At 36.1% G+C, this 22,060-nt stretch overlaps 1 protein-coding gene across 1 annotated transcript in view; it reads left to right on the plus strand.

Moving 5' to 3' along the window:
• The window catches only part of LOC145715201 (uncharacterized), a 91,330-nt gene continuing 69,270 nt past the window's right edge, over positions 1 to 22,060 (plus strand). The window contains exon 1 of the mRNA XM_081794901.1: positions 1 to 136. Coding sequence (XP_081651027.1) covers positions 1 to 136 — 136 coding nt within the window. The remainder of the gene's footprint in view (positions 137 to 22,060) is intronic.

Here is a 22,060-nt window from a genome sequence, read left to right on the forward strand (position 1 = left end):
ATGTGGATTTTGTTGAAGAGGCTATCGAGAATCCAGAGGGCAACCCAAGGTCTGGCCGCCCTCCTTCACGGGCAGCAGGACCCCCAAGCTTTCCCTGATACTACGAGGAGGCCTCTCAGAGCGGAAGTGCGGAAAGGTTTGAAAAACTGAGAATTTCCCAAAATAAACTAGGTCAACCAAAAAGGAACTTTTTATTTTAAACCGGAAGAAACTAGGTTAACTCTATTTTTTAAGTTTTTGTTTAAATTCCAGTTAGTTAACATACAGTGTGATACCAGTTTCAGATGTGAAACTGTTTCTCCTCCATCACCTGTTTCTCCTCCCCTCACCCACTCCCTTCAGGTAGTTAACGGACTTTTCCCCTCCTCTTCTTACCAAACAGGCTATGGGAAGAAGGAGGAAAGGGAGCTTCCTTGTGTCATTTTTTTTTTCCCTTTCAACCCTCTGGTTCACAGTAAAATGAAATGTTAGATTTTCAGGTTTGCTTTATAAAAAGTAGCTTTTGAAAATTAAAAAAAAAAAAAACCCTCTTTCCTCTGAGTTATATAAATTCTATGGCTGAATAGAAAAGTTTTATGGAAGAAAAGGAATATGAAAAAGAAAAATACATGAGTACAATTTACGATGTCATACCTGTACCACATGTTTCAACATGGCAGGATGTCACTCACAGCTGCTTCAAGGGGAAAAGATTTTGACCTAGCTTTTATATTATTATGGAGATAGGTATTCGAGATGTATAAGCCAAATCAGAAAAGTGCTTCTTTATGAAACTTAAGCAGTTTCATGAATTCCATTTCTCTTTCTCTGTGATTTGAATTTTGCCTTGTCTTTAGCTAACAAGAAGCTGTATCATTATGAAATCTTACCTTTCCAAGGTGAGACTGATGATGAATCAACAAACCACTCGCAATGTATCACTTATTGTCTTATTTCCTAATCATGTGATAAAGAATCCTGATACTCTCCAACATATGGATTCAATATAATTGAAATTATTTTATCTTGGTAGGTTGTTTTCTTTGGGGCTTTTATATTGATCTTATTGATATGAATTTTAACAAATTTTCCAAGAGACAGAATTTATTATTGCAGGTTAATTGTGAAACGCAGAATAAGAATGTAATTATTCTGTGATTTTGGTTAGCACAGGCAATGATCTAGTTAGAGCTAAAAAAAAAAAAAAAAAAAAAAAAGGAAGCCAATGCTACTTTGGCTTAGATGTAGTTATTAAAATGTATCACGTGGGGCGCCTGGGTGGCTCAGTTGGTTAGGTGACCGACTTCAGCTCAGGTCATGATCTCCCTGTTCGTGGGTTCGAGCCCCACGTTGGGCTCTGTGCTGAATGCTTGCCTGCTTCAGATTCTGTGTCTCCTTCGCTCTCTGCCCCTCCCCCACTTTGCTCTGTCTCGCTCTGTCTCTAAAAAATAAATAAATGTAAAAAAAAAAAATTAAAACAAAACGTATCAAACGTCTGCTACATACCTGACAGAGTTCTAGATCTTTTCATAAGTGTTATTTTATCTTCACAGAAGCTCTGAGAGATAGTCTCATCTTTGTTTCATACAACAGAAAACTAGGACTCAAAGTTAGGTTATTTACCTAAGTTCCAGTAGATAATATATAGTAGAGAACAATATTCAACCCTTGTGTTCTTACTCCAACCATGGTGATTTTCTCATTTCACTGGAACTGCCTATTTATTTTTCTTAAAAATTTTTAACATTTAGTTTCTTTTGAGAGACAGAGACAGAGCATGAGTGGGGGAGGGACAGAGAGAGAGAGAGAGAGAGAGAGAGAGAGACATACAGACAGACAGAATCTGAAGCAGGCTCCAGGCTCTGAGCCGTCAGCACAGAACTAGATGTGGGGCTTGAACCCAGGAACTGTGGGATCATGACCTGAGCTGAAGTCGGACACAACTGACGGAGCCACCCAGGCGCCCCCTGCCTGTTTCTATCATAAAAATTATACACTGGAAAGTAATTCCGTTCCTTTAGAAGTTTATGGGGTATATGGTTATTTTTCCAAAAAGGTTTAAGAGAAGTGAGCTTAATTCTAACCATATTGAAGCTCTGCCTTAAACTGAAACATGTTCCATGGATCTTGCATATTTCTGCCAAGTCTATAATGAATGGGTAAAATATATGGAACATTTCAGCATTAGTAGGCATTTTCATATTTTTTTCTCTTTCCCTAAGGAGAGACAGTAGCTGTCAGAGACCTGGACAAGATACTAGGGAACATGGGCTTTGAACTCACCAAAGAAGATTCTGGAGAGATGAAAAGAAAACTTCCACTTTATGGTGACTCATTTTAGATATAAAAAGTCTTTCAGGAAAATTTGGTCTCGAGGGTCTATGTAAGAGTTATTCTGAAACCAGATTAATTTTGTGATGTAAAATCTTAGGGAAAAATGTAGTTCTAGAACAAGAACTAATCCTGTCTTCCATTTTCTGAATGTATATAGAATACAAAGCACTTGACTAGACTGATTCCAAGACCATCTTTCACATCTGGGAATGTTGAGGAAGCACAGTTAAACGACGGAAAAGGAAATAAATGCAAGCCCACTGTGTACCCTTCTCACATTCCCCATCATTCCTCTCTTCTGACACAGCCCCATAATACTACTGAAAGTTCTCTCTGGGCACCAGTAACCTGCCATTTGCTAGTTGCATTAGACATTATTGACTTTTTATTGGAGCTTTCTACTGTCTTTTGTATCAGTGATAATTCTCACCTTCTTGAAATTATTCTCCTTTGGCTTCTGTGTTTTTTTCCTCCTAACCTGGATCTTCTCATTTTTTGATTTTCATTTTGCATACTCTACCTGGGTAATCTCATCACTGTCTTTTGTTCAACCTATCATCTACATGCTTATGACTGTAAATCTGTGTTTCTATACAGCTTCAAACTGGTGTATCCAAATGCCTGCTACACATTTCTACTTGGATATTCCGTGGGACGCTTCTTTTTCTCAACTGAACTGAATTTAGAATTTAGAACTGAATTCAGTATTTTCCTGTCCAGTCTCCTAGTCCTGTATTCTCAATCTCATTTGTGCTCTCCCTATCCATCTATTCACCTAAGCTAGATATATGGAATTCATTTTTGATTCCCCCAATTCCTGTCAACCACGATCTGGATTATCTGCCACCTAATTTTGTAAGTTTTACCTTTATATAAACCTAAATTTAAAAATTGCTGCACACAGATGGGTAGATGGATGGATATGTGACAAGCCAAGTATAGTAAAATGTTAAATAGTAGAATCAGATGGTGGGCATATGGGTGTTTATTGCACAGTTCCTTCAACTTTGCTATATGTTGACAAATTTTCATAATAAACCATTGGAAAAAATCCCATATGTAAATCCATCAGTTTCTCTCACTCCCTGCTACCACTGCCCTATTTTAGGTCCTCTCATTCCTGACTTCAGCTACTACAAGGGCTTCCACAAAATATTAGACATTAGAGTGATCCATATAAGATGCAAATCTGATGACATTCTGCACCAATTTAAAATCCTTTAATGGCTTTCAGTTTGGTACTTGGGAATGTCTCAAGTCCTTTTTATGGCAAACAAGTTCTTTCATTATCTGGGTTGGCCTTATCTGTCCAATCTAGTATTTTACCCTCACTAACATTGAACTTTTATTCCAAGCATACATATATCATGCTTTTTGTCGCATCTTTGTTTTGCTTATACTTTCCCCGCTATTCAGAGAGTTTCCCCTTCCCCTTTGTTTGACCTACTCCTCACCATTGCTTATTAGAGTTGAGGGCACTTTTTCTAGTAAGTTCTTTAAATACGCAGGCTCCATTAGATGTCTCTTCTCTGTGTTTCCACAATAACTGCATACATTTTTCATTATAATTGCCACATTGTGTAAATGTATGCTTCTTTGCCTGTCTTGTCACTTTAATGTGACCTTAGAATAGAAAAGGGTATTCTGTATCTAGTACCTAGCAGAGTGTCTGGCCTATAAGTAAGCACCCTATAAATGTTGAGTGAGAGATGATAGAGTAAATGAGCGAAAAAGTGAATGATTCCTAAGGAAAACAAAAACTGCCTTTGGTCGGGCCACTAATACTTACTTCTAATACATTGTAATCATTTGCAGCAATTCTGAGCAACAGGGAGAATCAGAGTATATTAGCAGTAAACCAGAGATGAAAATAGACTTTTCTTCACTAGAGACTCATACTTAAGAGTCATAGCATTACCAGAATCGAGGGCCTTTAGAGAATTAACTTGCATGGATGGTATTTTCTATCCTGTTTATAAGGACTAAAATAGCTGAGTAAAAGCATATTTTTCCATGGGCCAGACTTTATGGTTCAAGGGTCAAAGGCCAGCTTACTAAAATAGAATCAATGTCTTGGGGCACCTGGGTGGCTCAGTCGGTTAAGCGTCCGACTTCAGCTCAGGTCATGATCTCACAGTCCGTGAGTTCAAGCCCTGCGTCAGGCTCTGTGCTGACAGCTCAGAACCTGGAGCCTGCTTCGGATTCTGTGTCTCCCTCTCTCTCTCTACCCCTCCCCTGCTCACACTCTGTCTCTCTCTGTCTCAAAGAAAAATAAATTAAAACATTAAAAAAATTTTAAAAAGTAACATAGAATCAATGTCATAAAACTAAGAATTAAGCAATTCAAGTGAGCCCAAATGGTGATGTGGAATAATGAAATTCAGCTTATTTCTGGTTTCTTATTTTATAATTTTTTAAAGAACCTGCTTTGTATCTCCATTATGTCTTATTTTTTAGCTGAAGGGAAGACTGATCTAAAAACATTGATAGATTCAGTACAAGTTATTACAGGTCAGTGAGAAATTACTATAAATATGAGATCCCAAGTCTACACTAAATTATATTTTTTCCTGTGATAAATATTTTACTGAAGTATGAAACACGTAATTACTACATTGTATAGTGTGTCCAGCTTAAGAATTATTACAAAGTGGACATACATATTTATCTATCACCTGGATGAAGAAATACATTATCAGTAATACAGAAGATCCACTGTACCACTTCACAGTCATGTCCTCTGGACTCTCTGGAGGTAACTGCATCCTGTATTCTAGGACCACAGATTAGTTTCACCCGCTTTTGGAATTTGTATAAATGCAGTCATCTGATCTGTGTTCCATGATGTCTGACTTCTTTCACGTAACATTGTATTACATCTTATTCTCTGAGATTTGTCCACATTGTTGCATGTAGCGGCAGTTTGTTAGTTTTCATTGCTGCATATTGTACAGTCTACCAAATTACAGTCAAGGAGATCTTTAGAGAATGTGCGGTAGTAGGTAAAATGATTTCTGACTAGCTCGTTGTACCTGAATTGCCGTGCGATATTCCACTGCATCAGTATACCACAAGATATGTATCCAGTCTACCGTCACAGGACATTTCTAGTTTGGAGCAGTTATGAAGAACATATTGCTATGAATATTCTTGTATATGCCTTTTGGTGAACATATGTGCACAATTCTAGGCCATCCACCTAGAAATGAAATTTCTTTGTTGTTAGATGGGATTGTGTGTACTTGATTAGATGTTGTCAATCCATTTTCTAAAGCAGTTGTACCATTTGACACATCAACCATTGCTTTACATCCTTGCTAATACTTGGTATTATCTCTCTTCTCCGTTGTAGCCATTCTGGTGAGCATGCTGTGGTATACCACTGTTATTTTTGGATTTCCCTAATGATTAATGATGTTGAGCATTCATGTTTACTGGTTATTTGGATACCTCTACGATAAAGCTCCTTTCATGTCTGTTGCCTATTTGCTTGGATGTCTGTGTTCTACATACTGAATTTTTAAAACATTTTTTATTTGTTTTTTAAATTCAAGTATATTTATCATAAGGTGTTATATTAGTTTCAGGTGTACATTCTAGTGACAGCTATACATTATTCAACAGCTCTATACATTACTCAGTCCTCATCAGCTAAGTGTACTCTTCAATCCTCATTACCTACTTCACTCATCCCCCAACCCACCCACCCATCTGCCTCCTGGTAACCATCGGTGTGTTCTCTGTACTTCAGAGTCTGTTCCTTAGTTTCTCTCACTCTTTTTTTTTCTCTTTGTTTGTTTTTTTCTTAAATTCCACATATGAGTGAAATCCTTTGATATTTGGCTTTCTCTGATTGACTTATTTCACTTAGCATTATAGTCTCTAGCTCCATCCATGTTGTTGCAAATGGCAAGATTTCATTCTTTTTATGGCTGAATAATATTCCATTACATATATATTCCATTATATATATATTCCATTATATATATTCCATTACATATATATTCCATTATATATATATTCCATTATATATATTCCATTACATATATATTCCATTATATATATATTCCATTATATATATAGTCCATTATATATATATGTATATGTATATATATATACCATATATCCATTATATATATATATACACATATGTATGTGTATGTATGTGTATATATATATATATATGTATGTGTGTGTGTATGTGTACATATATATACACACACACACACACACACATACATACACACACACACACACACACACACACACACACACACTACATCTTCTTTATCCATTCATCAGCTGATGGACACTTGGGCTGCTTCTATAGTATGGTTATTGTAAATAATGCTGCAATAAACATAGAGGTGCACATATCCTTCTGAATTAGTGTTTTTGTATTCTTTGGATAAATACCCAGTAATGTGATTACTGGATCATAGGATAGTCTATTTTTAGTTTTTTTGAGGACTCTCCATAATGTCTTCCACAGTGGCTGCACCACTTTGCATTCCCACCAACAGTGCACGAGAGTTCCTTTTTTTCCACATCCTCACCAACACTTGTTGTTTCTTGTATTTTTGATTTTAGCTATCCTGACCGGTGTGAGGTGATATCTCATTGTAGTTTTGATTTGTGTATCCCTGATGATAGGTGATATTGAGCTTGTTTTCACATGTCTGTTGGTCATCTGTATGTCTTCTTTGGAGAAATGTCTGCTTGTGTCTTCTGCCCATTTTTTAATTGGTTTATTTGGGGTTTTGTTGATGTTGACTTGGTGTAAGTTCTTTATACATTTTGATACTAACTCTTTATCAGATACATCATTTGCAAATACCTTCTCCCATTCAATAGGTTGTCTTCTAATTTTGTTGATTATTTCCTTTGCTATGCAGAAGTTTTTATTTTGATGGCATCCCAATAGTTTATTTTTGCTTTTATTCCCCTTGCCTCAGGAGACATATCTAGAAAAAATGTTGCTACAGCCGATGTCAGAGAAATTACTGCCTGTGCTCTTTTCTAGATTTTTATAGTATTAAGTCTCCTATTTAGGTCTTTAATCCGTTTTAGTATACCTTGGTGTGGGGTGTAAAGTGGTCCAGTTTCATTCTGTTATATGTAGCTGTCCAGTTTTCCCGGCACCATTTGTTGAAGAGATTGTCTTTTTTTCCCATTGTATAATCTTTTGTCAAAGATTGATTGACCATATAATTGTGGATTATATGCCTAAATATGCTTTACATGCTTTCTACCCTTTTCTATTGATCTATATGTCTACTTTTATACCAGTACTATATTGTTTTGATTTGTACCGCTTTGTAGTATAACTTGAAATCTGGAATTGTGATACCACCTGCTTTGTTCTTCTTTTTCAAGATTGTTTTGGCTGTTTGGGGTTTCTGAGGTTCCGTATAAATTTTAGGACTATTTGTTATAGTTGTTACTGGTATTTTGATAGAGAATTCATTAAATCTGTAGATTGCTTTGCATACTATGGACATTTTAACAATATTTGTTCTTCTACTTCATGAGCATGGAATATCTTTCCATTTGTTTATGTCATCTTCAAATGTTTTCATCAATATTTTATAGTTTTCAATGAGTGGGTCTTTCACCTCTGTGGTTGAATTTACTCCTAAATATTTTATTATTTTTAGTGCAATTGAAAATGGGATTGTTTTCTTAATTTCTCTTTCTGCTACTTCATTATTAACGTGTAGAAATGCAACAGATTTCTGTATATTGATTTTGTACCCTGTAACTTGGCTGATTTCATTTATCGGTTCTAGTAGCTTTTGGTGGCTTTTGTAGTTCTTCTTTGTTCCTTTCTTCTCTTGCTTTCTTCCGTTGTGGTTTGATGGCCTTTAGTGATATGCTTCAATATCTTTTTCTTTTGTTTTTTGCATATCTATTACACGTTTTTTTATTTGTGGTTGCCATCAGGTTTATATATAATATCCTATGCGTATAGCAGCCTATATTAGGTACTGGTTGCTTAAGTTTGAACCCATTTTAAAAGCACTAAATTTCACCCCCCCCCCCCACACACACATTTTATATGTATGATTTCATATTTTACTTCCTTTTATTTTGTGAATTCCTTGACTGATTTCTATAGCTATAATTGATTTTACTGCTTTTATGCTTTAGCTTCCATACTGGTTTTATAAGTGATTGATCTACCACTTTGGTTATGTTTGTATGCCCCCGTGAATTTTTTTCCTTTCCTAATTTGCTTGCTCCTGATTATGGCCTTTCCTTTCCAAAGAATTCCTCTTAACATTTCTTGTAAGACTGGTTTAATGGTGAGGAATGCCTTTTACTTTTGTTTGTCTATCTCTCCTTCTATTCTGAATGATAGCCTTGCTGGATAGAGTATTCTTGGTTGCAGGTTTTTTTCTTTCAGCACTTTGAATATATCATACCACTCCCTTCTGGACTGCAAAGTTTCTTCTGAAAAATCAGCGGATAGACTTAAGGAGTTTCCCTTGCATATAACTTTTTTCTCTTGCTGCTTTTAAAGTTCTCTCTTTACCACTATTTTTTGCCATTTTAATTATTATGTGTCTTGGTGTAGACTTCCTTGGGTTTATTTTGTTGGGGACTCAGAGTCTTCTGAATCTTGATTTGTCTCCTTCTCCACATTAGGGAATTTTTCAGCTATTATTTCTTCTAACAAATTTTTCTGGCTGCTTTTCTCTCTCTTCTCCTTCTGGGATCCCTATAATGCTAATGTTATTACATTTGATGGTGTCACTGAGTTCTCTCTTCTCATTTTATATTGTTCTTTTACTCTTTCCTTTTCAGCTTAGTTGCTTTCCATTACTGTTCTTTCAGTAATGATCTGTTCTTTTGCTTCCTCTAGTCCACTATTTATTCACTCTAGTGTGTTTTTAATTTTAGTTAATGAGTTCTTCATCTCTGGTTCTTTTTTTATATTTTCTAATATCTTTGTTGAATTTCTCACTATGATCCTCTACTCTTTTCTCACATCCAGTAAGTATCTTCATGACCATTACTTTGAATTCTCTATTGGGTATATTGCTTATCTCTGTTTCATTTAGCTCTTTTGCTGTGCTTTTGACCTGTTCTTTCATTTGGGACATAAGCCGCAGTTTCATTTTGTCTAACTCCCTGTGTCTGTTTCTGTGTATTGGGAAAGTCAGCTATGTCCCTGATCTTGAAAAAAGTGGTCTTATGAAGAAGAGGCCCTGTAGTGTCCTGTTGTGTAATGTCCCCTGTTCACCAAAAACTAGCATTTCAGGTGTCTTCTCTGGGTGTTGCATGCCCTAGGGCTGTGATTGTTGAGTCATGTTTGCCATCAGTTGTCATCTGCAATGGCCTTCTTTGCCTGTTGTGGACAAGGTTTGGTCCCTGTGATGTTAAAGGGCCAGTCTGGGGCCACCTTGGGCTTGAGTTGGGTCAGACCAGATGCCTGGCCTCACCCCATTTGCCAGAACTGTGGTTGTACCAAACTTCAGGGTGCTCACTTTCTGCTGCCCGCTGTGAGATCATCGTTGGTGGGTAGAGCTGGCAGTCAGAGGTCTGTACCCATCCCAGAGCTGGGAATATAGTCAAACTGATGTGTGTGATTATATTCCCTCTCCCAGGGCAAGAGTCACTTGGGAGTGGTCCTGGACAGTGTTGGAGCTGCCTGCTGCTTACAAAATGAGAGGCATCTAGTGCTGCTTTGGATGGACTCCTGCCCAGTGGGGATGGTTGGAGGGAGCAGCCTGCAGGAGAATGCAGGAGTGGGTGAAGCGGTGTTAGCAAGCTACATGGCAAGTGTTCCAGCTGGTTCCTGCAGCTGTCTGGGTATCTGGATTAGGGTGGGGGTAGGGGAGAGAAATGGTGCCTGCCAGGTCTTTTATTCTTGGAGAAGTCTCCTAAAAATCCCTGCCCTTCCAGGAGAAGTTCTGAGATTAGTAAATAAATCTCCTTTCTCAATATCCCAGCCACTTTTCAAACTGCCACTTCTATGCTGTATCCCTGCAGGGCTGTTTGTTATGCTGTCTCTTTAAGGATGGAGACTGTTTCCTCTTGCCCTCCAGCTCTCCCAGAGCCAAGCCAAGTGATTTTTAAAATTCTAGGTGTTAAGCTCCAGTGATTGTAAAAGTTAAAAAAAAAAAAAAAAAAGTTAAGCCCCTCTGTCTTTCAAAGACAAATATTACGGGGGTTTGTCTTTACAGTGCAGGTCACCCATGTCTGGGGTGCCTGGCAGGAGATCTCTTCCTCTCCCTTTTCCGTACTTGTGGCATCCCTCACATTTGTGGTTGGTTTTCCTGGGGGTCTGGTTCTAACCACATCTCCATTATTCCTCCCATTCTTTTCATTGTGGCCTCTTCTCTTCAATTAACTGCGGAGGGTCTGTTCTGACCGTCTTCAGGTTGTTTTCTGGGTTGGTTACACTGATACGGGTGTATCGAGGGGTATCCATGAGACAAATGAGCTTAGGATCCTCCTACTTTGCCATCTTTCCCAGAAATTCATATTGCATTTTTCATTTATCTTTTACCTGTTTGTTTTTTTTAATGTACTCTAGATACAAGTCCCTTGCAGGTTATATAAATTATAAATATCTTACTGTATAGTTTAACTTTTCACTTATATTTTATCTTCTTTTTTTTTGATAGGGAAAAATGTTTTTTAATTACACACTCAATCCATTGGATGTATTTCAAAATACCCCCCAAAACACTTTTCTTCATTTATCAGTGAAAGAAGTTAGAAAGTAATGTCAAAAAAATAGCATATGGCAATCAAATTTCCCTGAAAGTCACAGTCACGTATAGAGTACATCCTAGAAAAGAGGAGGGGCCAGACAGGTTCTCCCTACTTTCAGGAATTTCATCAAGTACTGGACCTACTCATGGGTGGAGAGAAAAGGCAACTTTTAACTATGAGTATGTTATTAAATGAGGCGTTTACTATACTCCTTCCTAAGAGTACCAGGTGGGGGACAAGTGTTCTAAACTTGATCTAGGAAATGGAATGTGGAGTCAGTCCATCCTCTTCCCTCTAAGAGCTGTCCAGTGGCTAATGAATTTAAAAAACATGACTAAATAAAAACAAATGCCCCACATACTCTCTCCTCCCCCCCCCCCAATAAAGGTAAAAGAAAAAACCTGGATTTCCCAGATTATTCTCCAGAATAATAGTTGCTTTATATATTTGGTATAAGTGGGATGTTAAAGTCCTTTACTGTTAGTTCATTGCTATCAATTTCTTCCTTTACATATCTATTAATAGTTGCTTTATGTATTTGGCTGCTTTCATGTTGGGTACATAAATATTTGCAACTCGAGAGTGGATGGAGCCTGGGAGTAGCTTTAACAACCCAAATTCGTCGATTACAGAGTCATCACAAGCATGCCTTGCTTTTAAACAACAAAAAAAATATTTTTGAAACAACAAGATAAAAACCTAGTACTAATCACTTTCTGACAATACACAATTACTGAATTAACTAATATTGAGAAGGGGAAGGGAATCATACCTATGGGCCTTGTCTCACACAAGTGCATGTTTGTAGGTGCAAGGCACTTGTCATTATTGCAGAAATGAATTTTAATTTTTCATCTTTAGTTTAACATTGCTTTTAGTACAATGCTGACACCAGCAGTGCAGAAAGGACTCTGGAGAGTTGTTCATAGCAGCAGCTCTCCTTTGGTTCTGGAGGCTCCAGGCCAGCCAATATTGCCTCGTCACATACATTCTTTAGGCCTTTCTGTGAGTGCAGAACCCGCCACATATTTGACCACCTTCAGGTCATGGGCCAGCTTTTCACATCATTTCAGCAGTCTCCGGAGGGATAGACTTCTCTTTGTTCTTGGTTTCTCAATCGTAGAGGAGTCATCTTTAAGATCAATTTGGGTCCCAACAAGCAAGAAAGTCTTGGGACAGTGGTAAGTTATCTCAGGCACCCACATTTCCTTCACATTTTCGAGTGAGGAGGCAGAGATCACTGAATAACAGACTGGAATACATTTGTAGAAATGTATTCGTAAATACGTTGAAATACGTTTGTAGAATAACTTGGCAGTTGTAATCTGTCATAGTCCTCTTGCCCCGCAGTATCAGAAAGTCCAAGAGTGTATGGCCCCCTATCGATCATAATGGTGACTGCATAGTTGTCACCAAGAGTCGGTACATATTCAGAAATGTGTTTGTTGTGTAGGATATCAGGAGACACGTTTTACCAACAGCACCGTCACCCACAGCAACGCACTTAATTGTCTGCATTACTGAAACAATTTTGTATCCACTTTAAATATTTCAAATTCGGTGGCGATCTCAGCTTCTCCGCAGGGGCATTGGCAGTGCCGTGTGGTGTCTCCTCTTGTATTTTATCTTCTGATGAACAAAAGTTTCTCTTTGACACGTAGTTGAATTAGTCAACCTTTTTTCTTTTATAGTTAGAATGTTTGGGAGCCTGTTGAAGAAATCCTTCCATACACCGCGGTCATGAAAACGTCTCCTATTTAACTTCTGGGAGCTTTATTATTTTCCTTTCACATTTAGATCTATAATCCACTTAATTGATTTTTCTATATGATGTGGGATAAGGGTCCCTTTTTCTTCTAAATGGATATTCACCATTTATTGACAAGGTGATCCTTTCCCTACTTTAATGTAAGGCTAGCTTTTTCATAAATGAAAGATAATAAATGTGTTGCTATATCTGGACTTTTTATTCTTTTTGTTCTTTGTTCTATTTGCTGGTCCTTGCACCAGTATACCTACTATTTTAATGTAGATTTAATATGTCTTGATATCTGAAGCATAAATCCTCCCAATTTTATTTACTTCTTTAAACTCTTCTTGGCTATTCTTAGTAATGTCCTTTTTGTCATTAGAAATATTTATTCTTTGTGCTTTCTCTCTTTTTTTCCTTTGTCAGTCTTAGTGCAGGTATGTATCACTTTTGTTGGTCTTTCCAAAACCCAACATTTGGTTGTATTGATTTTATTTAAAGTTTGCTTTTCATTTCAGTAGTTTCTGCTTTTGTCCTTAGAACTTTTCTTCTCCTTTTGAGGGGTTTAATTTGCTGTTCTTTCCTAACTTTTTAAGATAGAACCTTGGGTTATTGATCTTTTCATCTTTTCTATTACATGCATTTAAGGCTGTGAATTTCCCTCAGCACGACCTTACCATATCCTACAAGTTTTAATATGTAATATTATTATTTTTACTCAATTCAAAATATTCTAACTTCCAGTATGGTTTATTTTTTTGACACATGATTTATTTAGAGAGGCATTCTTTAGTTTCCAAAGTTAGGGGAGTTTCCTAGTAGCTTTTGCTATTGATTTCTAGCTTAATTTCCATACCCTATGTTAAGTTATTTGTACCGATCATCTTTATTACTCTAATAATTTTTAAATTATATGAACCTTATTCAATTGTGAAATATTACTTTATAACCATTATTATGGGAGCATCTCTTTTACCAGTGTTAAAGAAACACTGTTCATTTTGTGTCTGTAACTGACTGCTTATTTTTTAGCAGGTATCATTATGCTTTATTTCTCTTTAATAATTGGAAATTATGCTATTTTTTAAAATGTCATCTTTCTCTACTTCTTTTGTTCTGCAGGAGGAGAAGTTGACCTCAGTGACCTGGAAAATGTCTTGCAAAATACGGGGATAGAGTCCTCACCAGAGCATTCGGAGCTAAAGAAATTACTTCCAATTAATGGTGGGCATTTCAAATATCAGAATAGTCTTCAAGAGAGTTAATATAGTCATCCAGGGAGTTGTTCAGCCATTGCAAGTATCAGGTAGAATCTTGAGGGAATTAGAATTATAGCCTAAAATTTTTTTATAATCCAAATCTCCATGTTTATTCTAGATCACTTAGAAGTTAGAGTTAAAAATACCCATAATTCTAAAGGTAATTATTTTTAATATTTAGGAATACATAAATTACCATTTAAAAATATGTCTAAATCAAGAGGCTCATCAATCATCAGTCTTGCCATTTGGACTAAGGAATATTGATAGTTATTTTTCCTTCCATTGAGATGCCTTGGGTTGGAGAGGAGGACGAGGAGAGATGTAGAACTATACTTACTAGTAGAGGGGGTAAAATGTGGACTCAGAAAAAATACAACATAAGGAAGTGTTTTTTCTTTGGCCTGGTAAATATTAATAATTGTCTCAGGTGCTAAAGAATTGATTTACCATATTAAGAATTTCGTTTACATTTTTTGTTTTATTATTTCTAGAAGATACTAGGTAAATTTTAGGAGCAAATTATTTTATGCTGTATATTTCTGAACTTGGATATTTGATATTGTTTTAGCATGTCTAGATGTTTTCTCTATGACCTAAATTATGTGTTTCTTGCAGCTACAGCTAGTAGAAGAATATATAAGACTAGTTTGCTGAATTGTGCAGATGTAAAAGGTGAGTGAGATTCAAATAAAGATGTCAGATTGAGACTCTTGTGTTTTGCTTTTTTTCTTATTAAATATTGCCCCCTGCCATTCTCATATATATTTCCACGATTAGTTTTAATACACACATATGTTCATACTGATTAAATAATTTTGTCTTGTTTTTAAAAGGTGTTCTAAATATTTAGGTTTACCTAGATTTTTGATGTAGAAATAATAAAATTTAGGCCCAGCTATAAAAATTTAAGATAGTATATCTTGAAATACAGTGACCAAACTGAATCTCCTTGTATAAATGTTTATATAAAAAAAACTATTATGTTTGCAGTTTTGCTGCTAAAATTAACCTGAGTGGTGTCTCAGCCTTATTCTGATGTATTGTGTTATGTAAGCTTATCTTCAGTGTAGGATATTTTGGGTATAAATGAATAGATAATTTTAGTCCATTAGTATTTCTCTTTAAAAATTTAAATGTCCTTAGCCTCTTTTTTTATGATGAAATTGATACCACCATACATTAGGAATTTATATTATATTTTGATTTTTATTTTAATGTCCTCATATCTTTCTCTTTTGTTGGGTTGCAAGATGATGACCATGACCTTGACTCTATTCTTGAAAACATGGCAATCAGACTTACAGCTGAGGAACTTAATGATGTACCAGTTGCTTCAGATGCTTCAGATGTACCAGTTGATGGTGAATGATTTAGATATCATTATGCCTTCATGAAAATTTGGGTTTTGCAGCTGACATTTTTTATAGGACTTATGTAGCTGAAATAAGAATTATTTTTTCTCTCAATATATTAATCTAAAGTTGATACTTATTCGTTTATTTAACAAACATTTACTGAGCACTATATATCATGTATTCTGCTCAGTGCCAGAAATACAGTGACCACGAAATACAGACATAGTCCTTGACCCAAGGAACGTAATGTCTAGTGTATCACAATTCTTAGTATTCTAGTAGAGGCTGAGAATGTTGCTGGGGCCTCAGTCAGGTTAGTAGTTTTCACAGGAACAAGGGCTTTGGTTTCAGCCAATATGAATGACATTTTTGCTACTTCTATGTAGGTATGGATCATCATATCCTTGGACCAGACTTCACGATTCAAGGTCAGTATTGTATGTATTAAATAAAATATAAGGATTGAAGTGTGATGTATCACAAAGTAATCCCCACTTTAAATAAACCAAAAAAGAATATATTTAGCTGAGCACAATCCACTGAGGTCAAGCAGTATCACCTAGAAACATTTTACTGAATACTGCCTCTTACCTGGAAAAATATTTTTTTTCACTTGATTCATATACTATTTAGTTATGTCTTTGCCATGGGTTTTATACCCTTCTGATAGGGTGAGTTTTTTTTCCCCAAAAGATATTTTTTTAAATCATTCCTTAATTTTCAAGTACTACTGTGTACCAATGAAAAACATGTAGTTAGTTTTTTATTTGCTTATTTTCTTTATGCTTTTAAGTTTCCCTGGGACATCTGGAAAAAATAATTAAGTGGGACTATCAACAATTGCCAGAGGTTATTTTTAGCTTCAGAAACTCACTTGTCGATGTCAGATAAAAGGCAGAATAGGAGCCACCGAAAAACTCTCTCCTCCATAAGAGCAATGAGCAAACTGGCAAAAATTGTCAAAATTAACATTTTCAGAACTGGAAATTAACCAAAGGTTTGCTGCAATCTGGGGAGGATTTAAGAGAAAAAAGACTGAATCTCAGTAAGAATAGTGAGCTTTGTGATATTTTAATTTGCCCTATTCCCATCCTCTGTCTCACAGCTCCATAATAGCCTTGAAAAATAACATTTTCTATTTGCAGTGAAAACTAGTAGCCTGGAAACCACTGGAGGGAGCAGAGGGGAACTGGAGCTCTTTCAAAGCCTTATTGCCAAAGAACTGTCATTATTTGGTCTGTTTGGTGGTTCCTTGGAGTGAGGCTTTATATCTGTCTCCCTTTATGTATGAATTGATAAATGAATAATCCATGAGTATGGAAAGATGAATCAACTGAAAAGAGCAGAAAAGAATAAGAAAAAATAATAATTGTTTGGAGTCATAAAGAACTAATAGCAATTACTGCAGTGGTAGAGTAATAATTAGTCAGCAGCCATACTGAAATGGACGCAGTGATTAGAAAGAAGAGGAGAAAGTATGTTAGTAAAAGACATGAGATGAGAATTATGGCCTTTACTTCTTTTACTCTTGGTACCTGCATGAGTCTTGTCCCTGCCAGAACAAAGATGAACACAGAGAGCATGAACTGTCCTGTAGAGTTTATGAACTAGTGTGGCATCATAAAATGTTTTTCCTAGACTCCGAGTCCATTTTGCAAATACAAATTGAACCCCAGAAAGCCTGAAATTAAAAATTAAAAATGGACTCAAATAAAATAGTGGAAATACTGGACTCTGCCTTAAGTTTTTTTACAGTATGGGTACTTTATGTTTTCATTCTAAAGCTCTATCATTTTCTGGATCCCAACTAAGTCTTTTTTTTTTTTTTTTTTTTTTAACAACTAATGGGAACTTTGATGTTGGTATCTTAATGGATGGAATGGGTGGAATAAAAGCCAAAACAGGTAATAGAATAACAACTAAGAGTAAGATGCTACTAGAAATCTAAGAACCAAATTATTTCCACTAAATTACAATATAATGCTCTTTCCACATCATGATTGCATGGACTTTTAAAATCTGTCTTACACATCTTATAAAAATGTTTATGTATAAATGCCTACAGTTAGATAATAGATTATCAGAACTCTTAGCAATAAAACTTCAGTGCTCTTTGTTGTTTCCCAAGTCATTATCTGAAATCTCTGCCAATAATTAGCATACCTTCTTTTATGGCGGAAAGCTAAATTCCAGTTTAACACAGTAAAAAGTGAAGGAAAGTTTTGGTAAAGTTAGAGGCGATCTCAAAGCAATAAAGGTGCTGATAAAACTATTTAGATCAGCAATCTGTATCATTCTAATGTACTGCAAAGTTTATACTCAAATCGCATGCCCTGTTGCCCTGCCTATCATTCAGAGATTATGCTAGAAATAACGAGAAACCTTCTCTGTAGGCCCAAAGGCCTATTTTTTTAGGCTGGGTCTCTTTTCATTCAGCAGTTAGCTGTAATGCTACAAAGGCAATTTTTTTTTTTTAATTGTGTGGAATCACGACATCATTCACAATAATACCAGAAGTCTCCCTTCTTTTGCTTTGAAGGAGAGGTTGAGGTCAATGACATGAAAAAAGTTCCAGGAAACATGGGGATAGAACTCAAAGATAAGAAACAGGGAGAGTTGGTGAACAATCTGCCAGTCGATGGTGAGAATTTCTCTAATAATTCTATTTCATATCTAAGTGAAAAAGATTGTCCAAAAAAATCTTTTACAAGGTAATGACTGTTTTCTCTTACGAAGAAATACCAACGGTGTCATCTCATTCTTAGTTGGGAATGAGGTGGCTTTAGTCAGAAATCCTGCGACCATGGTTGAGAAATCCTGGCTATTATTCTTGAATACACTGTGATTCTGAAATTTTAAAATGAGAAGAGGAAAAGGAAGGCATTGAAAAGTATGAAATGGAAATAAATGAGAAATTACAAAGAATAAATGGATGGGAGGGGTTCTGCCTGTTAGAGGGCCAGCAATAACTGCCTTAGGTGCCAATGAATGAAGAGTGGCCTTATTTTCTCCATTTCATATATTTTTAAAAATTATTGAGAGTATATTTGTACTGTATGGAAATGTAAAATCTGACTTTGTGAAATGATGGCTTCTCTGTTGCTTAATAACGAATTTTGGTGAGATTTTGATTTGTATGCTTCTTAAAGCTGATACATCTGTCAGGATAGGCTGATGGTTGGCACGGAGGCCTTTTTCATTAATTTATTCTAAACCAAAGGATAACTGACATATAACATTAGTTTCGTGTGTACAACATAGTGATTCAACAATTACACACATTATGAAACACCATGGGAAGTGTAGTTGCCTTCTGTGGTCATAGTTATTACATTATTGACTCTGTTCCCTATGCTATACTTTTCATCCCTCTGACTTATTTTCTTTATAACTAGAAGTTTGCACCTCTTAATCTTCTATTTCACCTAATCCCCCACCCACCTCTACTTTGGCAACCACCTGTTCTCTCTATTTATGAGTCTGTTGTTTGTTTGTTTTACTTTTTAGATTCCACAAGTAAGCAAAATCATACGATATTTGTATTTCTCTGTCTCACTTACTTCATTTATCATAATAGCCTCCAGGTCCATCCATGTTGTCATTAATGGCAAGATTTCATTCTTTTTTACGGCCGAGTAGTATTCCATTATGTGTATGTGCACCACATCTTCTTTATATCCATTCATCTGTTAATGGACACCTAGGTTGCTTCCCCATCTTGGCTATTGTAAGTAATGCTGCAGCAAACAAAATGGCATAGTATCTTGCCAAATTAGCGTTTCCATTTGTTTCTTGTAAATACCCAGAAGTGGAATTACTAGACCACATGGTACTTCTATTTTTAGTTTTTGGAGGAACCTCCCTACTATTTTCCAGAGTGGCTGCACCAATTTACATTCCCACCAATAGTGCACAAGGGCTCCCTTTTCTCCTCACCTTCACCAAGACTTATTATTTATCTTTTTGATACTACCCATTCTGATTGGTGTGAAGTGATATCTCATTGGGTTTTGATTTGCATTTTCCTGATGATTAGTGATACTGAGCATCTTTTCATGTGTCTGTGGGCCATCTACATGTCTTCTTTGGAAAAGTCTATTCATGTGCTCTGCCCATTTTTAAATTGGATTATTTGTCATTTTTCGGTGTTCAGTCGTATGAGTTCTTTGCATATTTTGGATTTTAACCCCTTACTGGATATATCATTTGCAAATATCTTCTCCCATTCAGTAGTTGCCTTTTTGTTTTGTTGATGGTTTCCTTTGCTGTGCAATGAAGGCCTTTAAAGATGAAAATATACATAAGATGTTAAATTTTGATACTTGCCACTTTTCAGATATTTTGATAAGATATTTATGCTTCTTTTAATCCGCCCGTGCTTTTGCAGACAATGTATGTTCTATCCTGGGGGATAGAGTTCCATAATTTATTGAAAAGTTTACAATTTGTGGCAAAGAAGAACATAAGTCTAGTCTGAAAAGTGATTATAATAAACAAAAAAATTAGTAATGGTTAAGGAAATTTACTCAGAAAAAGAAATTTTTCTCTGGGTATCATCAACAAAAAAATCATGCTTATTGGATGGAAGGATGAAATTTGTTATCCCCACTGGTGTATTTCACTGAGAAGCTCACCGATTACCTTTAAAGCTTTCTGCTCTATGGACTGACCAAAGGAAGATATTTTACTCTAACTCTATTATTGAACATATTTTAAATATTTGAACAATGTATTTAGCTATGTTTTTTGTGCTAGAACTTGTAACTGTATATTATACACGAATTAATAGTTTTGGTCACATTTAAGAGTGACTACATTTTGGTGTTATTTCTTTCAGTTTCCTAGGGGTGAGGATGATTGATATCAACAATCATGTTGATATAACAACAATCACTGTTCTGGAAAACATGAGGTTGAATCTTACAGAAAAGGAACCTAAAAATATGAGACAGAATCTACAAATTAATGCTGAGCATTTAATATAGCATTGAACCACTTGGGAAGTCTTGGGCGTATGAAGTGATGGAAAGACTCTCGAAAGCCACTAATTTGGCACTAAGAAGACATTTTAAAAACTCACAGAACACATCTCTAAATAGAAATGAATGCTATCCTAAAAACTTATATTAAGTTTATTATATCAACAACTTCTTTCACTGTGAATCATAAGTAATGCTGAGGTTTCCACAGGCCACAAAAGGCCAGAGAAGAGTCAGGGGGACAGGGAGCATGGAAATAAGATGAAAAAAAATCTTAAATTGGAAAATCAAATCTAGGTCTATACCGCAGACACTGAAGTGAAGGACTGGCAATTGTTCAGTGGAAGTGACCTGGGAGTTCAGGAAAATGAGAATGGCTCCTGTTCTTGTCTGCAGCAATGAGATCTGTGGTCTAATAGCCCTAAGGTGCTAAAATATACCTTAGCACCTTTTGCTGTCTCAAGCTGTCCCAAGATAAGGTGAAAGGAGACAGGTTCTGGTTTTACCCATCCTATTAAATTTTTCCAGATAATTAGAAAAGTCAAATGAGTCTTGGTACTACTATTTAAAATGTTAAATGATAATATGAAGACATAAATTACACTTTCTCTCTTTTTTCATATCATTAGCACGGGCTGATTAAGTTAATAATACACAGAAACGAATGCATTTTTAATATTGTGGAAACATTCCATTTTTCTTATTTCCCATCCCTATTGCTTTCCTAAGGTGGGAAGGTTAATGTGAGTAACTTGGACAGCATTCTGGGGGAAATGAGGATTAAGCCCCCAGGAAAGGAACAGAAAAAACTGACAGAAAACCTGCTACTTAATGGTGAGGATTTTAGAAATAACTGTGTCTTTGAAGGGAGTTAGCGCTTGTGAACATGCATACCAGAATTTCTAAAGCACTCAGAAGATATTTGCAGATCTTAAGGAGGGATTAATTCCTAATGTAAAAGTCCTATTTCTTCATTTTTATAAACTCCAGGGAGCAGAATGAAGTTCTGTTTGTAGTTCATTGTTTCATTTAACACTCTCTGAAAAAACTTCCTTTCTCCCATCATCCCTATATCCTCAAAATATTTAGATTTATATCTTCAGATCAATTTTCTCACTCAAATATTGTGTGTTATAAGTTTTATAGGACACTTCTTTCTTTTTAAAGTTTATTTTGAGAGACAGAGACAGAGAGAGTGGGGGAGGGTCAGAGAGCGAGGAGAGAGAGAGAATCCCAAGCAGGCTCTGCACTGTCAGCACAGAGCCCAACGCAGGACTGAATTCCACGAACCATGAGATCATGACCTGAGCTGAGATCAAGAGTCAGACACTTAACCAACCGAGCCACCCAGGTGCTGCGTAGGACATTTCTATGACTGTCCTTCAGACATCATAGATTTTGTCAGAAACTGAATTCATAGTTTTCATTGTGGTATTTGACCAAAGCAGCTACATGGGGCTTTTAGAAATATGTTGGGGGAATATCTGGTTGTTACAAACTGTTGTCACCAAGTGATTGTAAAAGTGGATGCTCTTAGCATCATATTCCCTGAGCGTCAAGGATACTCAGTGCTGTGCAATTCATCGGGCTTTTCAACACAATGAAGAATTATTCCTCAGGAAGATGCCAGTGGCTCTTCCAGTAGCTGAGAAAACTCTGTTTTTATACTCTTTTACA

Source organism: Panthera onca, assembly GCF_046562875.1.
Source record: "Panthera onca isolate mPanOnc1 chromosome E1 unlocalized genomic scaffold, mPanOnc1 haplotype 2 h2.Chr16_ul_9, whole genome shotgun sequence".
NCBI lineage: Eukaryota > Metazoa > Chordata > Mammalia > Carnivora > Felidae > Panthera > Panthera onca.